Source organism: Parastagonospora nodorum, assembly GCF_000146915.1.
Source record: "Parastagonospora nodorum SN15 chromosome Unknown scaffold_31, whole genome shotgun sequence".
NCBI classification, from domain to species: domain Eukaryota; kingdom Fungi; phylum Ascomycota; class Dothideomycetes; order Pleosporales; family Phaeosphaeriaceae; genus Parastagonospora; species Parastagonospora nodorum.
The window spans coordinates 330,218-351,423 of NW_001884579.1; the positions used below are offsets into that span (position 1 = coordinate 330,218).

General features: G+C 51.9%; 9 protein-coding genes across 9 annotated transcripts; 6 read left to right on the forward strand and 3 right to left on the reverse strand.

Moving 5' to 3' along the window:
• Nucleotides 1–4: 4 nt before the first annotated feature.
• Nucleotides 5–1,487, reverse strand: SNOG_14424 (hypothetical protein). Its single transcript, XM_001804559.1, has 2 exons — nucleotides 1,108–1,487; nucleotides 5–1,021 (listed from the first exon to the last, which is right to left on the reverse strand). Exons 1-2 carry the CDS (start codon nucleotides 1,253–1,255, stop codon nucleotides 69–71), a joined length of 1,101 nt encoding a protein of 366 aa, XP_001804611.1. The 5' UTR covers nucleotides 1,256–1,487; the 3' UTR covers nucleotides 5–68.
• A 416-nt stretch (nucleotides 1,488–1,903) lies between these two features.
• Nucleotides 1,904–3,504, reverse strand: SNOG_14425 (hypothetical protein; the record flags this gene model as incomplete). Its single annotated transcript, XM_001804560.1, has 2 exons — nucleotides 1,904–2,993; nucleotides 3,038–3,504. 2 exons carry the CDS (start codon nucleotides 3,502–3,504, stop codon nucleotides 1,904–1,906), a joined length of 1,557 nt encoding a protein of 518 aa, XP_001804612.1.
• A 1,847-nt stretch (nucleotides 3,505–5,351) lies between these two features.
• SNOG_14426 (hypothetical protein) lies at nucleotides 5,352–7,280 on the forward strand (the record flags this gene model as incomplete). Its single annotated transcript, XM_001804561.1, has 1 exon — nucleotides 5,352–7,280. The coding sequence occupies one exon, from the start codon at nucleotides 5,352–5,354 to the stop codon at nucleotides 7,278–7,280; it is 1,929 nt and encodes a 642-aa protein (XP_001804613.1).
• A 2,511-nt stretch (nucleotides 7,281–9,791) lies between these two features.
• On the forward strand, nucleotides 9,792–12,779 carry SNOG_14427 (hypothetical protein; the record flags this gene model as incomplete). The annotated part of the gene is made up of 3 exons (XM_001804562.1): nucleotides 9,792–10,244; nucleotides 10,294–10,895; nucleotides 10,946–12,779. The coding sequence occupies 3 exons, from the start codon at nucleotides 9,792–9,794 to the stop codon at nucleotides 12,777–12,779; spliced, it is 2,889 nt and encodes a 962-aa protein (XP_001804614.1).
• A 1,600-nt stretch (nucleotides 12,780–14,379) lies between these two features.
• Nucleotides 14,380–14,965, forward strand: SNOG_14428 (hypothetical protein; the record flags this gene model as incomplete). Its single annotated transcript, XM_001804563.1, has 2 exons — nucleotides 14,380–14,476; nucleotides 14,520–14,965. The coding sequence occupies 2 exons, from the start codon at nucleotides 14,380–14,382 to the stop codon at nucleotides 14,963–14,965; spliced, it is 543 nt and encodes a 180-aa protein (XP_001804615.1).
• Nucleotides 14,966–15,962: 997 nt separating this feature from the next.
• SNOG_14429 (hypothetical protein) lies at nucleotides 15,963–16,169 on the forward strand (the record flags this gene model as incomplete). The annotated part of the gene is made up of 2 exons (XM_001804564.1): nucleotides 15,963–16,053; nucleotides 16,084–16,169. The coding sequence occupies 2 exons, from the start codon at nucleotides 15,963–15,965 to the stop codon at nucleotides 16,167–16,169; spliced, it is 177 nt and encodes a 58-aa protein (XP_001804616.1).
• Nucleotides 16,170–16,252: 83 nt separating this feature from the next.
• SNOG_14430 (hypothetical protein) lies at nucleotides 16,253–16,567 on the forward strand (the record flags this gene model as incomplete). The annotated part of the gene is made up of 2 exons (XM_001804565.1): nucleotides 16,253–16,285; nucleotides 16,337–16,567. The coding sequence occupies 2 exons, from the start codon at nucleotides 16,253–16,255 to the stop codon at nucleotides 16,565–16,567; spliced, it is 264 nt and encodes an 87-aa protein (XP_001804617.1).
• A 137-nt stretch (nucleotides 16,568–16,704) lies between these two features.
• SNOG_14431 (hypothetical protein) lies at nucleotides 16,705–19,746 on the reverse strand (the record flags this gene model as incomplete). The annotated part of the gene is made up of 7 exons (XM_001804566.1): nucleotides 16,705–16,983; nucleotides 17,203–17,407; nucleotides 17,789–18,001; nucleotides 18,079–19,253; nucleotides 19,303–19,529; nucleotides 19,569–19,644; nucleotides 19,705–19,746. 7 exons carry the CDS (start codon nucleotides 19,744–19,746, stop codon nucleotides 16,705–16,707), a joined length of 2,217 nt encoding a protein of 738 aa, XP_001804618.1.
• A 728-nt stretch (nucleotides 19,747–20,474) lies between these two features.
• SNOG_14432 (hypothetical protein) lies at nucleotides 20,475–21,143 on the forward strand (the record flags this gene model as incomplete). Its single annotated transcript, XM_001804567.1, has 1 exon — nucleotides 20,475–21,143. One exon carries the CDS (start codon nucleotides 20,475–20,477, stop codon nucleotides 21,141–21,143), a length of 669 nt encoding a protein of 222 aa, XP_001804619.1.
• Nucleotides 21,144–21,206: the final 63 nt, after the last annotated feature.

Here is a 21,206-nt window from a genome sequence, read left to right on the forward strand (position 1 = left end):
GGTCTTTGGATGTGGTAGAATGAGTCGCGATGAATAACAATGATAAATATTAATGCCGTTGAAATAATTTACGCCTTAACCTTAACAACGACCTTTCCAAAATGCCCACCACTGAACAAATACTGCAATGCCTGATCCGCCTCTTCAAACTTAAATAAGCGATCGACAACAGGCCTGATCTGCTTCTGTTCATAGAACTTTAACATCGTTTCAAGCTCGTCCCTCGGGCCATTGACAATACCCTTGAGCGTAACATTCCTCTTCAAGCATAGCAAGTTCGTGTTCGTCCTGTCGCCAGCTTCGTCCTGCTTACCAGACAAGTACCCAATGCAAGCAATGAGCCCGCCAAAGCGCACGCACTCGAAGGACTTCCGAAGCGTTGTGGCGCCACCGACCTCGATGATGATATCTGCGCCACGAGAAGACGTGGCATTAAGCACCGCATCATCCCAGTCTGGCTTGGAGCGGTAGTTGATAGTGTTCTTTGCGCCGAGCTCCGTGGCGCGCTTGAGCTTCTCGTCCGACGAAGAAGTGACGATGACATCGGCACCAGCCGCTGACGCGATTTGCGCTGCGGAAATGCTGACACCACCGGTACCCTGGCAGACGATGGTCTCGCCTTTGCCGACGATTTCGCCCTTGGGTCGCATGCAGTTCAAGCTCATCCATGCAGTCATAGCGGCGATGGGTAAGCAGGCGGCTTCATCATCGGTCATGTAGTCTGGGATCTTGACGACACCGAAGGTAGGGAAGACGCGGTACTGAACCAGGACACCGGGCGCGGGTCCTCCAAGTCCATTCCCAAGGTCTTTAGCTTGGATCTGGCCGGTGATGTGGGTCGGTGCGAAGGTGCTAATGACACGGTCGCCTTCCTTGACGCGGAATGCTGGGTTCTTGTACGGGTCGGAAGTGTTGTTTGAGGATGGGCCGACGGCAACGACGACACCGCACATGTCGGAGCATGGTACGATGGCAGGAGGTTGCTCAACGGACTTGTGGTGGTTGTAGAGACCCATGCATACTGTGGTAGGTGATTAGACGGGTATTCCTAAGCATCTGAGACTTCTTTGCTCGAAGCTTAGGATGCTGCATACAGGATCGACATACCTTCAGTATCCCTGTAGTTCAAGCTGACGGAATGAATTTCTACCAATACCTCATCCTCGCCAGGCGTAGGACGCTCCGTCTCTTCCATTCTCAGCTTATCCAAGCCGTCCTGGCCGGTTACCCATTGCTTGATTTTTTGCGGCGCCATGATCTCTCGAACCGATTGTACTGATCGTCGTCACAGAATCGCACGCTTTTGGAATCCTCACGTTCAACGTTGTGTCCTTGGTCACACTCTTGGTCTTCTTCGCAGCAAAAAGTCCAGAAATTTCAGTTAGCCAGTCTCGGCGATCTTGGGAAAATGGTGGGGTCGGCATCTTTCTTGTTGTATTAAATGTTTCGCTAGGAATCTACAACGACGGCGACGGCTGAAAGTTCGCCGAGAGGATTGGCAAACTGTGGGGAAAGCGATTAGCAATATATAGCGATCGCATGACGATAAGGGTACTCATGGTGTTGGCGTGCGACGTCACTGGCCGGAATCCCCCGATTGGGCCGAGGTGCTAGGAGAATGTCGGGAGAAGGCAGCCGATGCAAGGCGCCCTCGGTGGCGTGACAATCGGGCAGACCATCACAACGGTTGTCGTGAAGATGCGGTGCGAGGTGGCTGGGGAGCTACACGTTGCTTAGGCGACGGCTTGAGCTTGTCAATTGTAGCTGGTCAACGGTTTCGTGCGCCGCCGACTCGGTACCAAAACACCAGATCGCTGGGTCGGAGGAGGGGCCGAACCAAGTTATATATATGGTATTGTTTGGACTATGGAGGTGACTATACATTAGCTGCGATATACCACCCTTAGTTCCTACAGTTCTCGGGCACTTCTGGCCATTCATCGATCCCGTCCAGTATGGTCATGGCCATGCCGCCGCTCATATGATTCTGAATGTGGCAGTGCAGCATAAAGGCGCCGGGATTGACGACATGATATCTGACTGCAAGCCATGTTGGCTTTTGTTTGGATGCCGGTACGACAAACCCATCTCGGTAGGGAGGTGTGACGAGATTGAAGTTCTGTGGCATGGCAGCTGCGGCGTCGGCCACCGTGGTCCAATTGAAAACACCGTCGCCGTACCCGAGAACAAAGGCCTTGTTGGAGTGCTTGTGCATTGTGTGCGGAGGCGCAAAGAGCTGATGAGTGATGAAGATCAGGTCGACCCAGGTGTTGTTCTTTGTTGTCACTGTGAGACTGCTGTTGCTAAGCGTGGGCGGATCGTAGAGCATAGGCGATGCCGCCTCACCCGAGTCTAGAGGAAAGGGATGCGTGGAGTTTAGCGCCCAGGTGTAGGTTTTGCCGCTGGTGCCCATGTTGAAAATGACCGTCTGATCGACCTTGGGTGGTGGTTGTGGGAACTGAGGAGGGAAGGACCTTTGCAGACTTTCGTTGAACATTGTGAAGTCTTGCGATACGAGCGCACCGCGGAGGTCGATATAGGGCATGGAAGTAACAACCTCCGTACTGTTCTTGAAGCGATCGTGGTAGTATTCTCCGTTGTACGATAGAACAGCGGTCGTGCCAATAATCTGCGTCGCGGCTATGGAAGCTACTCGCATGCCATAGTTACCTCTCTCTTTGTCAAGTCGAATGAATACCGAATATCGGTCTCCGTTCGCGATGGTCAGAGCGTCAACTTTCATGGGCTCGATGTAATGACCATCCACAGCGTACACCCACATTGGATGTTCATCAATGCTGAAGGCGAAAGTGTCAATTCCAGCAGTGGAGATGAGATCTAACGCAAACCAGTTCTTCTCGAGCGGCGCAGTGACCACGGCACGGGAGCCATGACTGGGAGTACATACATTAAACACTTCTGGTGCGATACTACCAAGGTTGACAGCGGAGTCGTTACCAAGTGTGATCTGGTAGTACTCGGGAGGGACACAACTGTAGTTGTCAGTATTAGGCTGATGTGAGAGGCTAATTCCTACCCTTTGTCTGTGAGTCGCAATCCCCTAGCTTTCATCAAAGGTGCTATGCCAGGATGCATGAATTTCTCAATGTCTTGTCGCGATAGACATTCAGCTGCGCCTCTACCATTGACGAGCACGGAATCCATACAGGCGGCGCTTTCCACCCCGGATGCAAGCTGGTCGTTCCATGTTTGCTCGGACGTGCGATGCCGCCAATCTGTGAGCATAACAGGTTGTACATCCTGTTCAGCGGCGTCCAGCTCTTCGTATTTAGCGCCGTCGATTTGATCAAAAGGCTTGGGTATGCCTTCCTTTGGCCTGATGATAATTGGCCCGTATGCGCCGTCCTCGATCTGCCCACGACTGTGCGCATGGTACATGTAGCTCCCGTATGCGTCGGCTTGCCATCGATATGTGAAGGTGGCGTTTGGCTGAATAGCTCTCTGCGATATGTCTGGAGTACCGTCCGACCACGGAGTGTGCATCTGGGTAATCCCTGTTTGTTATCAGTGTACTGTTGCATCCATTCGTGTTTTCGGCTGTGTACCATGGGCGTGTATGGTGGTACTGAAAGGCATCAAATTGACCACTTCAATCTCTACCCAGTCGTCTTGCCGTATGTCCAACAAAGGTCCCGGGTACTGTCCGTTGATGAAGATCATATCTCGCTCATGTCCATCGGGCGCACCTTTTCGCCATGTTAATTCCAGCTTGAAGTTTGATGTGTCTGCGACGGTGTGTGCTGGAAAGGTGAGACATAATGCTACAATGAAAGACAGCATGATATGAGACATCGAGACAAGGAAGGAGAGGCAAGCGATGGAGCAAGATGGGCTTTCCTGGGATAGCCTGTTATAAGTCTGTCTCTTCCAGACCCAGCCCCATGTCGTGTTACCTCTTTCCATGGGTATCAAACTATGGTTACGCCATTTTGGCTGCATAAGCACATACATCTGTGGGTCGCCTTGAACGGCTGCAAGTTGATTGACTTGCATCTGAGGCTGGCAACGCGACTAAGTATTGGCTAACAGGGTGGATAGGATTTCGAAGTTGTCAAGCTTTTACGGTCAAGTGGCATATTGTCTGTGATACAGGGCGTCGAGGGCTGCACGCGAAGATTGACAACCCGCCACACATGCATTGTATGAAGATAAGACACGGTATTGTATCATGCAGTTGATGTTGGCAGTCGCTGCTATACATCCTGACATGAGGAAATTGTCAGGTGCGAAGCGTGCACTTATGAGGTAACGTAGCACTACCTCGGGATGCTGTGCGATGACGGACACATCGTGAACGTGAAGCGTCGAGCGGAGCCAGTCATAGCCATGAGGTATTCGGAGAAACAAAGATGTGGAGATTAGACGCCGTTGGATGGGAGACGGATGGGTCGAGGAGGCTGGAGATCAGACGACAACACAAACACGTGAGAAAAAAGTAACCGCTGATTTTAGCCTGCCAAGACTGTCGATGACGATTTTGTGCGCCCAGCCCGAGCCACCACCTAACGCCGTTACTCACTCCGTCATCGCAGTGCTCACAACCATTGAAGAACTGTGTGTCTAGGAGATTTACCGTTGATATAGCCAGGTGCATTGCCTCATCGTCACCACGCGATATGGCCGCCTAGTATTCTCCTACCGCCGATGGCACAGAGCTATTACGGGGACTTCGGAACACCTGGGCAATGGAAATGCCTAGTACAATTGCTCATTCATCACAGCTGAGATGCTTACTGGTTATCGCTGGTCCCCTATCGTCCAGGCATACAATGCGCATGGATTCCGAGCGACACCATGTCGAATGCTCGTGTATACGCAGCGACTGCTCGAGGGCTTTGACGAGCTCGGCCACATGGATCTCTACAATGCACAGAGATGATATTTTCGATTCCCCACGGTCGAGAAGGCGAGTGCTCGTGCAGACGAAAACAATAGGGAGCGCTTCCATCTCACACAATGTCTGCTTCGATTGCTTCATGGCGCGTCCTGGTGTCTTACGTCTCTTTGTCACATTGTATGCTTGCTATGTCTTTCGGAACCTTTGTTGACGACCGCAATTTTCACTTGTAACATTGTGGATTGATGTCCGTAGAGCATGTCCGTCATTCCCTGTTCTTTCACCACGGTATAGTCAGCGAACACCGCGGCGGAAAGCGTCGCCCTCCGCATACATAAACCACCCCGTACATCCCAGCAGACTTTTCTCCCACACAACTACCACCTCAACCTTAGAAAACAGCACAACGTTTCCGTAAAATCTACCACGCGCATTTCTAGTATCCAAAACCGCTACAATTGCACAAGACACCCGCGCGATCTTTTCATCCACTATGTCTAAGCGACCGGCCTCCCCGTCTTCGGTCATCGAGTCGCCTGCTTCCAAGAAGCAAAAGATCAACGAGACTATCGCCCAGCCAATTGCGACGGCGCCGACGCCAGGTGAGATCACTGCTACACGACCGCAGCCAGCCGATACTACCGATATTGCGAAGGCCCCGGAAGTTGCTGGGCCCGTTGCTCCGCCTGTAACGACCTACAAAGTTAAGAAGGCAAATAAGAAGGAGACCAAGGCCAAGGTGGACCCCAAGCCGAAGAAGGAGACGACGCTTAAGGAACCGAAGGTAAAGAAGGAGAAAGTGGTCAAGGTACGTGCCACGCCAGCAGTACCTACCGTTCAGGATGCATTCATTCCCTGGACTCCTGATGATGCGCAACTTCCCAAGCCCAAGAACAATGGCTGGTGGGGTATCAAGCCTGTCAGTGGTGACCCACGGCCACACCCAGATCAGCCATCAGCCCGAAGCAGCAATGGTGCCACCAACCCGCCTATGTACGAAGACCGTGGCTTTAGGTTCAAGCGCGGATCACGCTATGTAAAATACTTCGGACCTATCAAGCCCGATGGCGCAGATGATGGTCCTGATCTAGACCAAGAAGACCTTCTAATCCTCAAGCTTGTCGACATGCGATCCGAAATCAAGGGCAAGAAGGGCGTACCGAAGGATGTTCCGGTTGTACCTAAGCGTACCGCAGAGCCTTACTTCTGCGAGCATGGTAAGCCAAAGGACTGGAACGACAAACAGGCTCTTAAGGCTCTTAATGATCGCCGGACGCAAGCCATTGACCGTGTCTCCCGGGATGCGCCTTGGACAAAATCAGAGCGTGAGTACCTTTCGGAGCTCCTTACTGGGCACCCGGATGCCTCGATTTGGGAGCTGACGGAGCTCCACAACGACCATTTCATGGAGAAGGAGGTCGTGATGACGATCGGTTTCGAGCTTTCTGAGGGACGCACTGTGGAGAGCGTCCGCCATGAATACGTCACATATAAGCCTTTGTATGACCAGGGCGGCGTTCCAGTGACTCGTTGGTCCCGCAACAAATCGGAGCAGGGCGAGCGCATCGACAAAAAGATGATTGCGAAGTTCGGCAAGCCAGGTAGGGTCATGAAAGTGGCCGGTGATGAGGACGACTCTGGCTCCGACGACGCAGCAGACGAGGGTGCTGAGGCGGTGAAGATCTCTACGCCCAAGAAGAAGCGTACCAAGAAGTCCCCTGTTAAGAAGACCAAGGACGCCGAGCTCACCGTCAAGGCCGCCATCGAGATGACCAAGCAGCCCAAGCTGAATGACAGCGACGAGGAGTTGCTGCAACTGGCTGGTCTCGACGACCCGGAGCAGATTCGCACTTCTCCCCCAGGTAGTCTACCACCTAACTCCCCTCTCCGCACTCGTGCATTCAGCTGGAGCTCCGGTAGCAGCCTTTCTGACGTACCCTCAGACCTCCACACGCCTGGAAATTCGCCCATCCTGAAATCCAAGACCCCTTCCAAGGATCAAGGTACGCTTGTTGATGTTTTGACGTGGATTTCTGACGCTCATCTTTCTGACCAGCCGGCAGATCTAGAGTCGCCCGGCACTCAGGACTTCAAGGCAGCTCTCACGACGCTCAACGTTGAGTCTGTCGCGACTGTCGTCACTGAGGAGCAGCTCAAGGCCGTGGAGCCTGTCGTCCCAATCGAGACTTTAGTAGAGCAGGTCATCACCATCCAGGAGGATGCCGATGAGCAGATGGAATACAGCAATGAGAAGCAGACCTTAGCCAAGGATTTCATACCGGAGACCAAGGATTCGCCACAGGAGCCCATCGAGGAGGTAGTCAGCCCCGTCCTTTCCCTGGAATTGAAGCCTGCGCCTACTCCCCGCGCCATTCGCGACATCGTGATCGACGAGGACTACGACGACGATGACGAGTTGTAGGCCGTCGCATAGTCCCAGATGTCAGTAAGCGTTGCACTTTCGTACCATCTTCTCGTCTAGTCGCCACGCGCAACTAGACTCTTTTGTTTTGGCTTGTTTTAGTATCTGGATATAGAGCTGGTGTTTCGCAGTCATAGCGTTAAGATCGCCAGGCTATGTTATGTAGAAAAATGCGATTGCTATGCACAAAGCCATGGTCTCCGATGTTATTTGAGAACGTGCTTCCGCAACTCGTCTACTTCCCTGGTGAAAGTGCTTGTGCAACCCCTCTTCTTCCCCGCGTGTATCTCAATGTCTCAGTAGCGCAGTTTACCTCATGTCTCACTCTACATGTGTTGTTTCGTGCATCATACCCCATGTCTCGATTCCGCATGGTGTGATGTTACACCACCGCCACGCGCTTGTGCCAGTTCCACAAACACGCATATCTACCCGCCTCGCTTACAGATTTCCCGAGATGTGACGTCGCTGTGGTAACGAGTGCTATGAAATTGATCGCTGCGTCATAATTGAGTGGGGATTATGTACTTGACTAAGCTATACCTACTTGAAAGGCTGCTGCGATCATCCATGCGTGTTAAATTGATCTACTTGGCAGTTGTGGAAAGACACAATGTCAGTACGTTCTTACTGCAGCGCGTGAGCGCATGCTACCTCATTGATATTAATATTCTGCTCGTCCCACAGTCTCTGTAGCGATGTCAGCCCCCAGGCTCACAGACCTTATGGTATTGTTGCAATGACACCTTCTCATAGCAAATATGAGACCAGGGGATCGACCCGCAGTCGGGAGGAGGGGTGGTAAATGTGATATCTCAATAGTTTCGATTGTTGTCGGTGCCTCCTTAAACCCTCAGGAGGGTACTATCATGCTTACTTCATCCTCGGATGACGCGCGCAACTACTACACCACAGCATCTATACCTCATTATGACTCGGACATGATTAGCATTTCTTCAAATTCAACATCCTAAGAAGCCTAAGTATATCACTGTCACGAAAAACATTACTACTGCTGTAGGCGAGTACACCTATGTCTCTGGCTGTAAGCGGTGAATTGTCTATGTACACTCCCTTGTTACCATATCTGGTCCATTGATTCGAAGCGACAAAAACGACAAAAACATACAACAGCGGGGATTCGCCAGTGGTCACCCACCTGACTACTAATCCGCCGGTGCGCTGCTTAAATATGGCTGAGCGGACGGGAAGCCTTGTATTCAACGCCCTATGGTCGTATGTGAAAGAAAATGAGTTTTATTATATAATATATTCTCGGAAAATAAACCTCATCGTTTCGCACTCTGCAACGTGCAAGCTATCGTCCATGACGCAGTACTCATAGGCTAGTCTCAACGGTTCACGCTACTGCTTGCATCATCATCTGTCTAGCTTAATTCAAATCAGGTTCACGTAGAGAAGAAAATATCAACACAGTGCATACTCTAGAGTACGAGCGACAGATGTGAGAAAAGTCCCATCGATGATCAAACGACTGCTCAAGACCTGCCTGTCTCTATTGCAGCATCACATATCTCCATGCGAAGGGCAGCGTTGATCGGACGTGATGAGGTGATCTAGATCGTGATGAAGAAAGTCGGTGAGCTTAGAGCTCGGTAGCGCTTGCCGTTCTGTGGGCCAGGACCATGTTTGCAGTAGTGGAAGCGGAAGTAGTTGCCAATGCCGCTCTATATCATTCGAGGTATACCCCGCACTTTTGGGATTTTCTGCTCACCGACTCGGTAGTCCTGGAAAGTGTTGAGGAAAGAGTCTTTGTACCTGCGTGAAGGATCACGTGCTGACTAAACGGGCGTCTCGCGTGTGATTGGCCGTGTCGCAAGTCTTTGGCGTGTTTTACATGTTTACGTTCGCGTGTCACCTCGTGGCGGAAAAACTGCCACGGCGGCCACACATGCGACCGCATTCGCCGCGCGAGGTTAAATCAACGCGTGAACCACGAGCATTCACACCGCAACTGCAGCCTATAGTCGATGCAGCAGCGCAGGTCGACGATCGGGACGCCTGTGCGGTGTGCGGCAATTGGTCTGGGGGTAATTTAGCCAAGGTCGAGCGGTGGACCCTGCCGCATTCGCGATAAGCTAACGAAGGGACCTCCTGATGCTCCTTTCGAGCTTTATCCGTATTGTCCCCTCTTTGCAGCCTCGACGCTCTTTTTACGCCGTAACGTCTTTTCGCACCCAGTGCGAAGCCGCTCTTTATTGCTAGCCGTCGGGATTGCTCCCGAGCGAGTGTGTCATTCAGCCCCGGATTTGACGTGGTTGCGCTGCAGTGACGCAGTGACGCATCCCAGTCGTTCAAACCTCGAGTTCCACGCTTTCGAAACCTAAGCAACGCCAGCATTCTTCGGTTCTCGCAACCAAGCGCCAACTGGTTCTGCATACAACAAACATCAAATAGGTGTCGCATCCACTGTTGCCAACTGCTTTGACTGTACGATACCCGGTACATGTACCCGCATACGACATAGAAACGGACCGAACCACCACCATCATGACCTCAGAGATGGCGACTGCGACCGTGACTGTCGAAGAGACGGTCGCAAGGTCACCCAGGACTCACGTCGACAGTGCCCCACTACCAACAGACTCAATGGTCACCGTGCCACTGTCAGAGGCAGGCACGACCCCAGACGACGAAGATGTAAGAGAATCGGTGTCGCAACCACAGATTATAGTAGAGGAGAGGCCAGAGTCGTCACGACCCTTTTCAAGCGAGATACTCAAGGCCTTTGGACGCCGCGACAGCCAGGCGAGCGTCGAGACACGCACAGTAGGCAGCCCGACTGTGTCAGTACATGACGCCGACGCCGACGCCGACGACGCGCGAAAGTCACGGGCGCGGTTACGGCGAGAAAGCGATGACTCGGGCAAGAGTGAGCCCGTTGACTGGGCCGAGTTGGAGAAGAAGGAAGAACAGGAGCCCGAGGGCGAGGGCCAGGACAAGGTGGGTTTTCTCAGCGGAGCAGACTGCATGTGAAGACTAACACTCCCAGGCCATGGCACTCCTTCTCGCACGACTCGAGCAAGAGAACAACGCCCTCATGTCCGACTCAAAAGCCGGCATCAAAGCCTCCCGCGCCCGTAGCCAGTCTCGACCGCCCTCGTTTGGTCAGCTGAAGCGTCTCGTACAGGAAGACGAAGCCTCGCAGGTCAGATTCTCGCAACTACCGTCACCTCCACCCATGACCGAGCTCGAATTCTGGGCCGCTCTTGTCCGCGACTATCCACAAACAGTCCAGCGACTGCCGACCCTGAGTCTTAACAAGATCCGCGGAGGCATCCCAGCGCCACTGCGTGGTGTTGTCTGGCAGAGCGCATCAGGCTCGCGAGAGAAGCTGATCGAGGACCAATACGACACACTATGCGGCGAATCAAGTCCGCACGAGAACATCATCAACAAGGACCTCGGGAGAAGTTTCCCGGGTGTTGAGATGTTCAAAGACCCTGAAGGCGAAGGCCAGAAGATGCTGGGTCGCGTCTTGAAGTGCTTCAGCTTGTATGACCACAAGGTTGGGTACTGTCAGGGTCTGGGCTTCCTCGTTGGCCCGCTGTTGATGCAGATGGGCGACAAGGAGGCCTTTTGCGTGCTTGTCAGGTGAGCAACTCAGTACCATTTCACTTTATGCGGCTGCTAATGATATCCAGGCTCATGGAAGACTACGATCTAAGATCTTGCTTCCTTCCAGACCTCTCTGGCCTCCATCTGCGCATCTACCAGTTCCAGCAACTCCTTGCGCAGCACATGCCACAGCTCGCAAAACACCTTGACGAACTTGGCATCGAATCCGCATACCTATCGCAATGGTTCCTGTCGTTCTTCGCCGTCACATGCCCGCTTCCTATGCTCTTCCGCATCTACGACGTCCTCTTCGCCGAGGGCGCCTCTGAGACGATTATGAGGGTTGCACTGGCGCTGATGAAGCGCAATGAGCAAAAACTTCTCTCATTAAGCGAGTTTGAAGATGTCATGCAGCTTCTCCTAGGCCGACAGCTGTGGGACCCGTACGGCCGTAACACCCATTCCGCAGACGAGCTTGTGAATGACTTTGTCGGTTTCACCAACGACGTCACCCGTGAGAGGCTGCAGGGGCTCGAGCAGCAATATAAGGAGTCACAAGAAAGAGACACATCGAAACAGCAAGTCCAGAAGTCGGCGATGTCGTTCCTTGGTCGTTTGTGGGGACCCTCCAATTCATCCACTAAATCAGTGGCCCTCAGTCCGGGGTTGTCGGCGCCATCGCGGCCTGTCAGCTTTCTGCGACGATCTGCTTCTAAACAGAGCCTCGCCTCTACCCTCAACTCAACCGCTGACTCGGACTCCTCTGCTGCGACACAAAGCACAGCACTGACTGATATGTCTCGAGGATCGACTGCCGACGCCTTCTCACTGAAGTCAGGTCACGGCTCCGTCGCCATGGGTCAAAATTCGAGGGTGCGCGATCTGGACTACCAGATCGAACAGCTACTCATGTCTGTGAGCCAGCTGCAACGCCAGAACAGCGAGCTCGAGGCTGCGTTGCAGAAGCAGCGCGAAGACCGCAAAGAAGATACCCGCATCGTGCGCACTGTAGTCGACAAGATCCGGAAGAAGACGACCACACTCGCGCCACCCACATCCCGCTCATCGAGGCGCAGAACCACCATCACAGCAGCAACTGTGATACCACCACCAGAAGACTCCGCCAACTCGGGCCTACCCGAAGAAGCCATCGAAATTGTGGACACGCTGGAAACGCGTTTCCCATTCGAGCCAACCCACCACCGTGCGTCGTCCATGTTTGAGACCAAGGAAGTGCTCCGCGAGAACATGGCCCGCATTAAAGAACAACTCGCCTCAGAGACTGCCCGCGCACAAGCCCTCGCGCGCGATCTCAACGACCGCGACACCGAACTGCAGTCCGCACGTGACGCGCTGAAAGACACGCGCCACCGCGCCCAAGGATACTATAACCAGGTCCAGCAGCAGGAAAAGACTATCCAAGACCTGAAGCAAAACGCTCGGAAGAATTCAGCAGTGGCATCTTGGACAGGCGCGGATTCTGGCCCAGACACGCCTCCCACGCTCTCCCGCTCCACCACTGCAGATAGCATATCCGGCGGCCTTCGCGAACTCCGCCTCGGCCGCACACCCTCTCAAAAATCCCAACACCCGCCCACCACCGTCTTCTCCAAGCGCTCCTCCTCCCTCGCAACCCAGCAAATCCTCGCAACAGACAACAATGCGCCTGCCGATAACGAAGCTCTGTTGCTCGAGCTCGTCAACGCGAAAACCGCGGAGGCCGTGGCGAAGCAGGAACTCGAGGAGATGAGGGCGCGGTTTGAGGGTATGAAGAGGGTCATGTCGGGTCAGGCGACGAGTCCGATTCCTAGTCCAGGTGGGGTTGTGGGCGGGGAGAAGAAGAACGAGGGTGCGGCGCAGGCTGCTGGAGGGTGGAATTGGGGCGGATGGAAGAGGACGGTTAGCTCGAGTGGGGCATAAACCACTGTTGAGCTGTGTACATTTTTGAAGCGGTTTGGAGGGGTGTATATGTACGTGCGATTTGTTGGAGTATATACCTGCAAGATGAGCGTTGATATCTATGGCTGCCACAGCGAGAGGAGGACGTGGGATTCATTCGGGAAGCGATAAGATCCGCCTGGCTAGGCGAGATGAGGGTTTATTTATCAGCGAAGAATACAGTTTTAATTAACGGGATTTGATCTTTGATTTGCTTTCAACCTTTTACGTCATGTCAAGGATGGAAATGTGGGATTTGTGGGCTTTGCTTCAGTGAGTGCGATGTGCTTCAGGGATTTATTTGTGTAGGAAGATGGGTAAGCTAGGGTGGATTAGCTCCAAAGGTAAGACTACATACCATACCACGGTTTCGGTCCGAGTTAGTGCCTCTATCGTACCTTTTCGGCGCCGCGTCACAGCAAAAAAATAGATTGAAGTCTATTCGCAAGTGCAGCAAGATTTTCGGACTTCAAGTGTAGCTCTATCTTCCGAGCGCCGTCATCGCGAGTTAGCGGCCGAGGTATCTCACCAGGCGGAAATAGAGATAATATGGTAGATCCTAGCCAAGAAATGGATGTCGCCGATATGAGTGGGCGTGGAGAGGATCTGGGGCGGGGAACGTGAGGAGGAATATTGTGGTGGGTTAAAACTGTCGATGTAGCTACGCCGGATGTGGAGGTCGATGGGCTTGCGAGGTGGCGGGCGAGGTGAATACCGTGGCACCTGATGCGGGATTGCTAATCTAGCTGTGTGACTTTGTATGATAACATCAGTTGTTGGTATGCTTCAAGACCCAATATTTTCATATCTTTGTGATGGGTTCAATTGTACTTCTGATATGTATCAGAAGTCTGACATAGATCAGACCTTGTTCGGAATGATCTTAGGTATTGTTGTATCTTAAGGTTTAATATAACGTTGACATCAATCAAGACAACCTAAGAAACTACAAATAGCTCGGTGATATCTATGGGTCATCGAGTCCTTGAAGCGTCCCTGCGCGGTACGGTGATTATGCATATGTGAATGTAGAGGGATCAGAGCTGGGCGAAGAAGGGAGATGCGGTGAGGTCGAGATGAGCGGTGGGCAGATGAGGAAGGACATGGTGGGTGTTTGGCAAGTGAGATAGGAAAGGGGTTGGAGAGTAGAGGGGGGAGAGGTTTCTACCAGATCGTATTGGATTGCTCCGATATCTTTGCAGGATCCTGGTTCGGGTTGCGTAGGGTGCCATACTTCCTGATCGGGTAGCAAAACGTTTCGTGGATTTGTGGAAACATGGTACACCATTTTTAACCCTGAAATAACACACAAATAAAAATTATGCTTCTGAGATACTCTTCTAATCTCACAAATCACTGTCCGTCACGAATCTGATACTTACAAAACCCATCTTCATCTCAACACAATCACAATGGTACATCTCCTGGAGCTCCCTCGCGAAGTGCTCCATATGATCATCGACCAAGCTCTTCTAAACCCCAGTACTCACTCTCCTACTGCACACACCACGATATCAAACCGTGTGCTCTTCTTCCCAGGCTGGACCGAGCCCACACGCTTCGCACCCTTCAGTCCACAAACATGGCCGAAAATCCCGCCATTCCACCACGCCTTGCTCCATACATGCTCGGCACTTCGCCACGAGACTCTCTACCGAGCGAAAAGTCTCCAAAGCCATGTCCCCCTAACCATTGATAGCACACTGCTCCCAAACGGTACAGTGCGCCATACATGGCTCAGTCGACCTCACGGGGAACCAGCGTCATGGAAGCGCATCGAGATTTTGAATATCACCACCAACCTCCCACCCATCACAGCTTCATCGCCCATACCGCCTGAAATCCAAGCAGCATTGCATATCGAAGCACTATTCACTGCCGTGCGAGACGTCCTCGCGGTCATCGTGTATCCCGGCGCGCCGAAGAACATCGGTAGACTCAACTTGCGTGTATTCGGCACTGAGGTGGAGCGCATGGTGTCGAGGGCGTTTTTGAAGAAATTTGGCATCGAGACGAGTGTGGTTGGGCCGCGGACGAAGAGGCTGTTGAGCTTTTTTGAAAGAGTGGTGTATACAGGGGACGGGATGAATATCTGGGACTCGGAGTGGAAAATTCGGCAGATAGGCGGGAAGTGGGTGGTTAGGGCGATAAATTTTGAGGAGTTGTAGCGAGAGGTTAAGGGGATGAGGTGATGGGGGGGATTTGGGTGGTTGGCTATATTTGTTGGTGGCTTGCTTTGCGAGAGGACTGTATTGTTCTCTGGTCTTTGAGCATTGCTATAGATGGTTTGGAGTTTTGTATGTCTTGAACGTTTCATATATCTTTATTGTCTAGCATGCAGATTATCATATGTAGACAGCGTAGTAGCGTACGTAGTACCTCCATTTCTCTTGCGGTTCCAACCGCGTTTTTATAATGTTGCAGCTTTCAATTGACTACAAAATGGTTGTTGAGTGCACACTATGTAGTCATACGGTACACTAAGACAGGACGCCGAAATGCGTACGTTTACAGGTACATTGAAAACCATCATAATCAAGTCAATCGGAACTCAATTCGAAGCCTACCTACTCGTTCCAGAGGCATGAATACGTGATGCTGTATCGACATTCTCGAGGTCGCTAAGCCACACCTGCTACAGGTAGGTTCGAGAATGACTCGTCATGGGTTTGTCGTGGAATCGGCAGCTCCGTGCAAATTCTCTGAACTCAGCTGGAGAAACGTACGTTATTGCCTGTGCAAAAGGGCACGGAGTTGCGTTCTAGATGTAAGCTCTCAGCCTCACCCGCAAAGGGGTCCGATCTAAACTCGATTTGGGCCTTAGCGTATTACCAATAGCGCCAGCCTTGTTCAACTACCTGTAGCTGTCATTTCCACAATTCTTTACTTTTCAGGCGTCGACTTTGACTCACACTGTAGCGTGGAGTTACCGGTGTCGCCGCCCCTGGTGGCTGCAATTTTGCCAGCTGAGGATGCGCTCTTTTTGCACTAGCATCTAGCATCACCTAGTCAGTCAGGGTGAGCGATATTGTATAGGAACTCGTCTTTTCCACGCGCTGACTTCTGTACTTCTTACTTTCTTATTGTAGGAAAACTGACAGTTGCTCAATCTTTGTGTCCTTGCTAGGTCATTGTCGTTCACTACCGTTCTACTATTCGTTCATCATGCCAAGCTTTTCTACTTTGGTGCTTGCGGCGCTTGCTGCCGTGCATATCGCGCAAGGAGCGTCTCCGGCTATCAGTCGCACCGCTCGTTGTGGGTCAGCTTTTGCTCTTACTTGCCAAGGCAGCTCATTTGGCAACTGCTGCTCGAAAAATGGCTACTGTGGTTCATCGAAAGACTACTGCGGCGATGGTTGCCAGACTGGCTGAGGATCTTGCACCACGTCTCCAGCACCTGTCATACAATCGAATTTGTCGAAGAATGGCGATTGCGGCACGAGGGGAGGAGCGACATGTCTTGGCTCCACTTTCGGAGACTGCTGCAGGTAAGTGTACAAACACTGGATCAAAAACCTGTAGGACTGACCTGAGCTTAGTCAATATGGTTACTGCGGGTCCAACCGCAACTACTGTGGCAAAGGTTGCAATCCATTATACGGCAAATGTTCTGCTTCGGAGCAATTTTCAACCTCGTCTGCGCCTCCAAAGGCTACTCCTCCCTCCACTCTTTCTGTTCCATCAGCTTCGCCTTCTTCAGTTATGTCAATGTCGAACAACGGTCGGTGCGGCAGTCTTTACAATGCTTCACCGAAGGGCATGACTTGTAGCGGATCAAAATATGGCAACTGTTGCAGCCAATACTCCTACTGGTATGTCTTATACTGCCGCCAGATCGCACATTGACAGTCGTTATCATACTGACTTCTTGTAGTGGTAGCTCGAAAGACTACTGTGGAAAGGGATGTCAGCCCGGATTTGGTGACTGTGATGCGATCCCATTATCTTCATCGTCGTCTGCCGCCTCGTCCTCAACTGCTCTTACTACCTCCACGACTTCATCGTCCACCAGCTCTTTTGTGAACTCGCCTATCGTGGCCTCATTATCTTCAACGAGTTCCAACGTGGTTTCCATTCCAGTGGCAAGCTCATCAACTCCAACCGTCAGCTCCACAACGGTCGTTACAACAGCAGCCCCGGTCCCATCGGCGACCTCTGTTCTCAATAGTGACTGCGGCACGCATAACTATCCAAACAGTTTTACCGGCTCTTACTACGAAGATTTTCCGGCTAACCTCGAAGAATGCAGCACACGTTGTCTCAATCAAGACCGGTGCAAATCCCTTCTCGTTCGGTCCGATGCAGACTGCTTCTTGTACGATATCCCGTACGATACAACCGGAATTATACCTGTGGGTTATATTGCGATTTATCAGAGGTCTTGCTTTGCGGCGAGATCAATCACCACAAGCTTGGAAATCCAGTCCTCCGCCACCTCTTCATCTTCGGTACTCTCTCTCAGCAGCTCAGTCCCAGCCTCCAGCTCGACCGAATTACTCAGCTCTACATCGATTGTTCCCTTAGCAAGCGCTGTAATGTCGACGTCTACTTCGGCCCGAACACCATTAGCGACGTTCACGCCCGTTGGTGATTGCGGCGTGCACAAAGATCTATGGGGTATTGACAAATATGACTACTATAGCTTTCTCTCCAGAGCTAGCGTTGAGCAGTGTGCTGCCTTTTGTCTCAGTCAAACCCACTGTACATTTTTTACTGTGTCCGTGTCTGCTCAGAACCCTTCTTGCCTTTTGTACAACTTCTCACACACTTATACCCAAACTGAAAGCTCTGAAGCCACCACTCTATATCAAAGGTCCTGCTTTTCACCCCAGTAGTATCTCAGAACAGAGAGCACAGTAGTTTGGGATATTTGTTATTACTTCTCTCAGATACAGGCTAGTGTCCACATAAATTTATCATCAGGAATCTTCAGACCACATCGGTACAGATATTTCCTTCTGCTACAAGAGACCAGCCATCGTGAACCATACTGCACACACTTCCAAACCCAGGGGCCATAGTCGAGACCAAGCCACCGCAAAGATGTATCGCTCAAGTTGCTCACGTCGCTAACCCTCGTAATTGAAGCGATCATGCTTTCGAGGTTCGTAATCAATGTCTGAGGGCTGCGGCATCGGGTTGAAATTGGGATCTCGCTCACCCTCTGGATAGGGTCCTCGCTGCTTCCACCAGTCGCAGGGGTGCTGGCAAGCACAGAGCATTGGACTAGAATGCCTCAGTCAGTATGAGCACGCAGGTATTCTTTTTTTACCTTACTTACAAGTTGGTCCAATGCAATGAGAGGATGTTTTGGACCTGAGCAGACATGTCATGCTCAATGCCCTGACGCTCGTCTTCGAAGATAGCTTCCCAATCAGCACGTGTGCTGTTCTTGACATGTCCTGAGATTGAGATGTGGGGAATGTGTCGAATGTAGGCGAGCGCTAGCGTGAGGAACCAGTCTACCAAAACCTTCTGGCAGGTGACATCCGTCATATTATTCATCAGTACCTGGCGAAGAAACGGGTCCAAACAAGGCATCCCGTTGGGTAGGCGCGGTGGTGTAACTTGGAAATGAAATTCAATGTGTTCCAATGTCTTCAATTGACACAGAATCTTGACAGGGATACGGTCCATGGGAACGAACGGCTGATGATGATGCTGTACAAAGCCAACAAAATTGAAGAGGGAGGAGTTCGGAAATCCGATCGAGATGGAGCGAATGTGGCAGCTAATCTGGGGACTGCAGATGGCAAGATGCAAGTTGAAGTCGTCCTGAAAATGCATCGTTGCGTTCCGATAAGCGTTGTTGCAGAACTCTGACTTGATCTGAGTGTTTGTGCCTATTATCGAAGTAAATGGAGGAGGTCGATTGCCAGAGGGGTCAAGGTGGAATTGCGAAGATCCAATGAGACGCTTCCATATAGGATCTCTCCAATCAACCATGGTCGGATCAAACATTCTGATTGGTTCCAAGTTGGACCGTGTGTATGTTTGTCCCAACTGCACTGGTTGGATTCGGGCTGTATGCGGCCATAGATAAGGGCCAGTGATCTGGTCATAGATGGTCTCGCGAAGCTCAAGAGGCAAGTCCATCAGTTGAAATACCATCCCGTTGTCTGCCCACCATGCCGATTGCTCGATGAGACTATCACCATATATCTCAAGCATCTCGAGTGCACTTGCCTCCCATTCCAAGAACGGCTGCCAGTCCTCGGATGACTTGACTTCAAGATCTGACAACGCTGGGGAGATAACTGGTTGTACACCGCTGCGTTTTAGGCGGACTTCAACCTCGAATATCAGCTCGGAAGTGGAAGATATGGTGCAGCGCCATGATGAAGCGCTGTCGACCAAAGTCTGTGTGATCTTAAGATCTCGAAACCTTCTCCAGAATGTGAAGTCTGTTCGGCGTCTCCGGTGGAAGTACGACTTCAACAACCTATAGGGATGGAACTGCCGACGAGTTAGTCTGCGCAGATTAACAAAGGAATGCGATGCTTACATCTTCGTCGGCTTCAATGTTGATCCTGAAGTCATCGTAATGGCAGTGTAACCAAGCGCTTAGTGGAAGCCATCTGGGTCCAGCGCCAACTTCCAATCTTTTATAAGGATCATCGATTCCCCTTCCCTTCAGCGTGGGATTTGGGTTGTTGCGGATACGGAGTATCTTGTCTTCATATCCCGACTCTCTGATCACAATGTCACTGACTGATCCGTTCTTACTCCGAACTGCGCGACGCCTAGCACACGGGATTATTTTCAGTCTACCTGTACTCCGGAGGAAGTAGATATCCCGATCGCTCTCATCTTCAATGAAGCGCGTTACTAGCGCAACCGTGCTTTTCTGTAGTATATAAAGTCAGCGCCCAGTACATATGCAAATGAACATTGGCTTAAAACTCACAGCGCGCGGGGTAGAAGTCCGAAGCCGCGTCTGTTCTCCCATGATTAGAGTATGGTTGACCAATCTTTGGTACCTCGCTTCTAGATTGTCGATGGAAGTGGTATAGAGAGAAGGATGGTCGCGCTGAGTCTCGACTCAACCCGTGGTTGATATGTTAATGGAGAGGAGAATGTTCCAGTTCAGAACATTTTGGGGTATAAATACAAAGTGCGCAACAACGGGAGCACAAGGCTTAGCGCGAGAGTCGCAAGAAGGTCAATGCACGTTGGTGCCTTGGAACGACTTAGCACAGTCCCAAGCAGACTCGAGATACGTCAATACGTCAATACAAACAGTCTGCCGCTGACGGCTTGAGAACAAGTGTGAACAAGACGACCACGGCCTTTATACAAACCTCGAATGAGCGTGTGATACTTAGTGTGCAGCGAATTGATCACTCACCAAGTCTTGACATGGCTCAAATTTGATTTCAGCAAATTGACAGCTGGTAATGAATACTCTCGGCAGAGTGCTTTGATGCTGATATAAGAGAACAACATAATGAACGAAAAGTTGTGCGTAGTTTCGAGGCGTCATTTGTATATACACGAGCCTACTGGAGAAAGATTTTCTACTTACCTCCACATGCGTTACTTTCACCTTCACCTCGCTCCATCCTAGCCTAGGTCATTCCCACCACACGACTTTTCACCTCATCCTCCTCAACTACAACTCTTCTCTTCCAAAAACACCACCATCTTTCCTTCTCAACACCACCTCTCACATCAACCATGGCCGCCTACAACCCGAACCCAAACCCAAACCACCGCACTACCCACCCACGCGCCCGCGCCCGCAGCCGCGCCTATAGCAACATCTCCGACTCTTCCTTCGCCACGCCCCAACCCCAATCCCAACCACGCCGTCGCGCCGGCGTCGCCACCCGCGGCGTCCGCAACATCCGCGCCGAAACCGTCGACAGCGAGTTCGCGCCATCCATCAACACACCCACACCCTTGCGCATAGCCAGCTTGCCCGCGCACTACGCCCTTCCGCCCACCGTCCCCAGCCCATTCGCCGGCACTTTGGAAGCGAGTCTAGACGCGATTCTAGAGTTCGGACTGTCGCACGTTGGCTGCACAGGCGTGGTGAATGCGCTGCTGGAGAAAGTAACGCCGCGGACGAATTGGCCGTTGTTACTGCGGGACGTGTATGTCCAACCGGGCGGGCGGGGGATGCTGGAGGAAGTGCTGTTTCTGGTGACGCGCACGCTGTTGCCGGAGCAGATTGCCGAGAATCGCGGGTTGATGGCGAGGCTGTATGAGCACAAGAAGCAGTTGGCGATTAGGCTGGTGTTGAGGTATGATATGGTGAGGGAGTGGAAGGCGGATGGCGCGAGGGCATACGATTACCGTTGCGTCGCTTGGGCCGGAGGGAAGTGCGGGTGGGGATGGGATTGATATGGGGCAGTTACGTCTCGGGCAGCGGCGGCCATTTCGACAGAATGTTATCCCGACTTTGAT

Bases quoted from the DNA above. Each gene is read 5' to 3' on its own strand.
- SNOG_14424 (XM_001804559.1), bottom strand. From the start codon at position 1,255: ATGGCGCCGCAAAAAATCAAGCAATGGGTAACCGGCCAGGACGGCTTG. The intron at 1,022-1,107 runs GTATGTCGATCC...CACCTACCACAG, and splicing joins GAACTACAGGGATACTGAAG to TATGCATGGGTCTCTACAAC.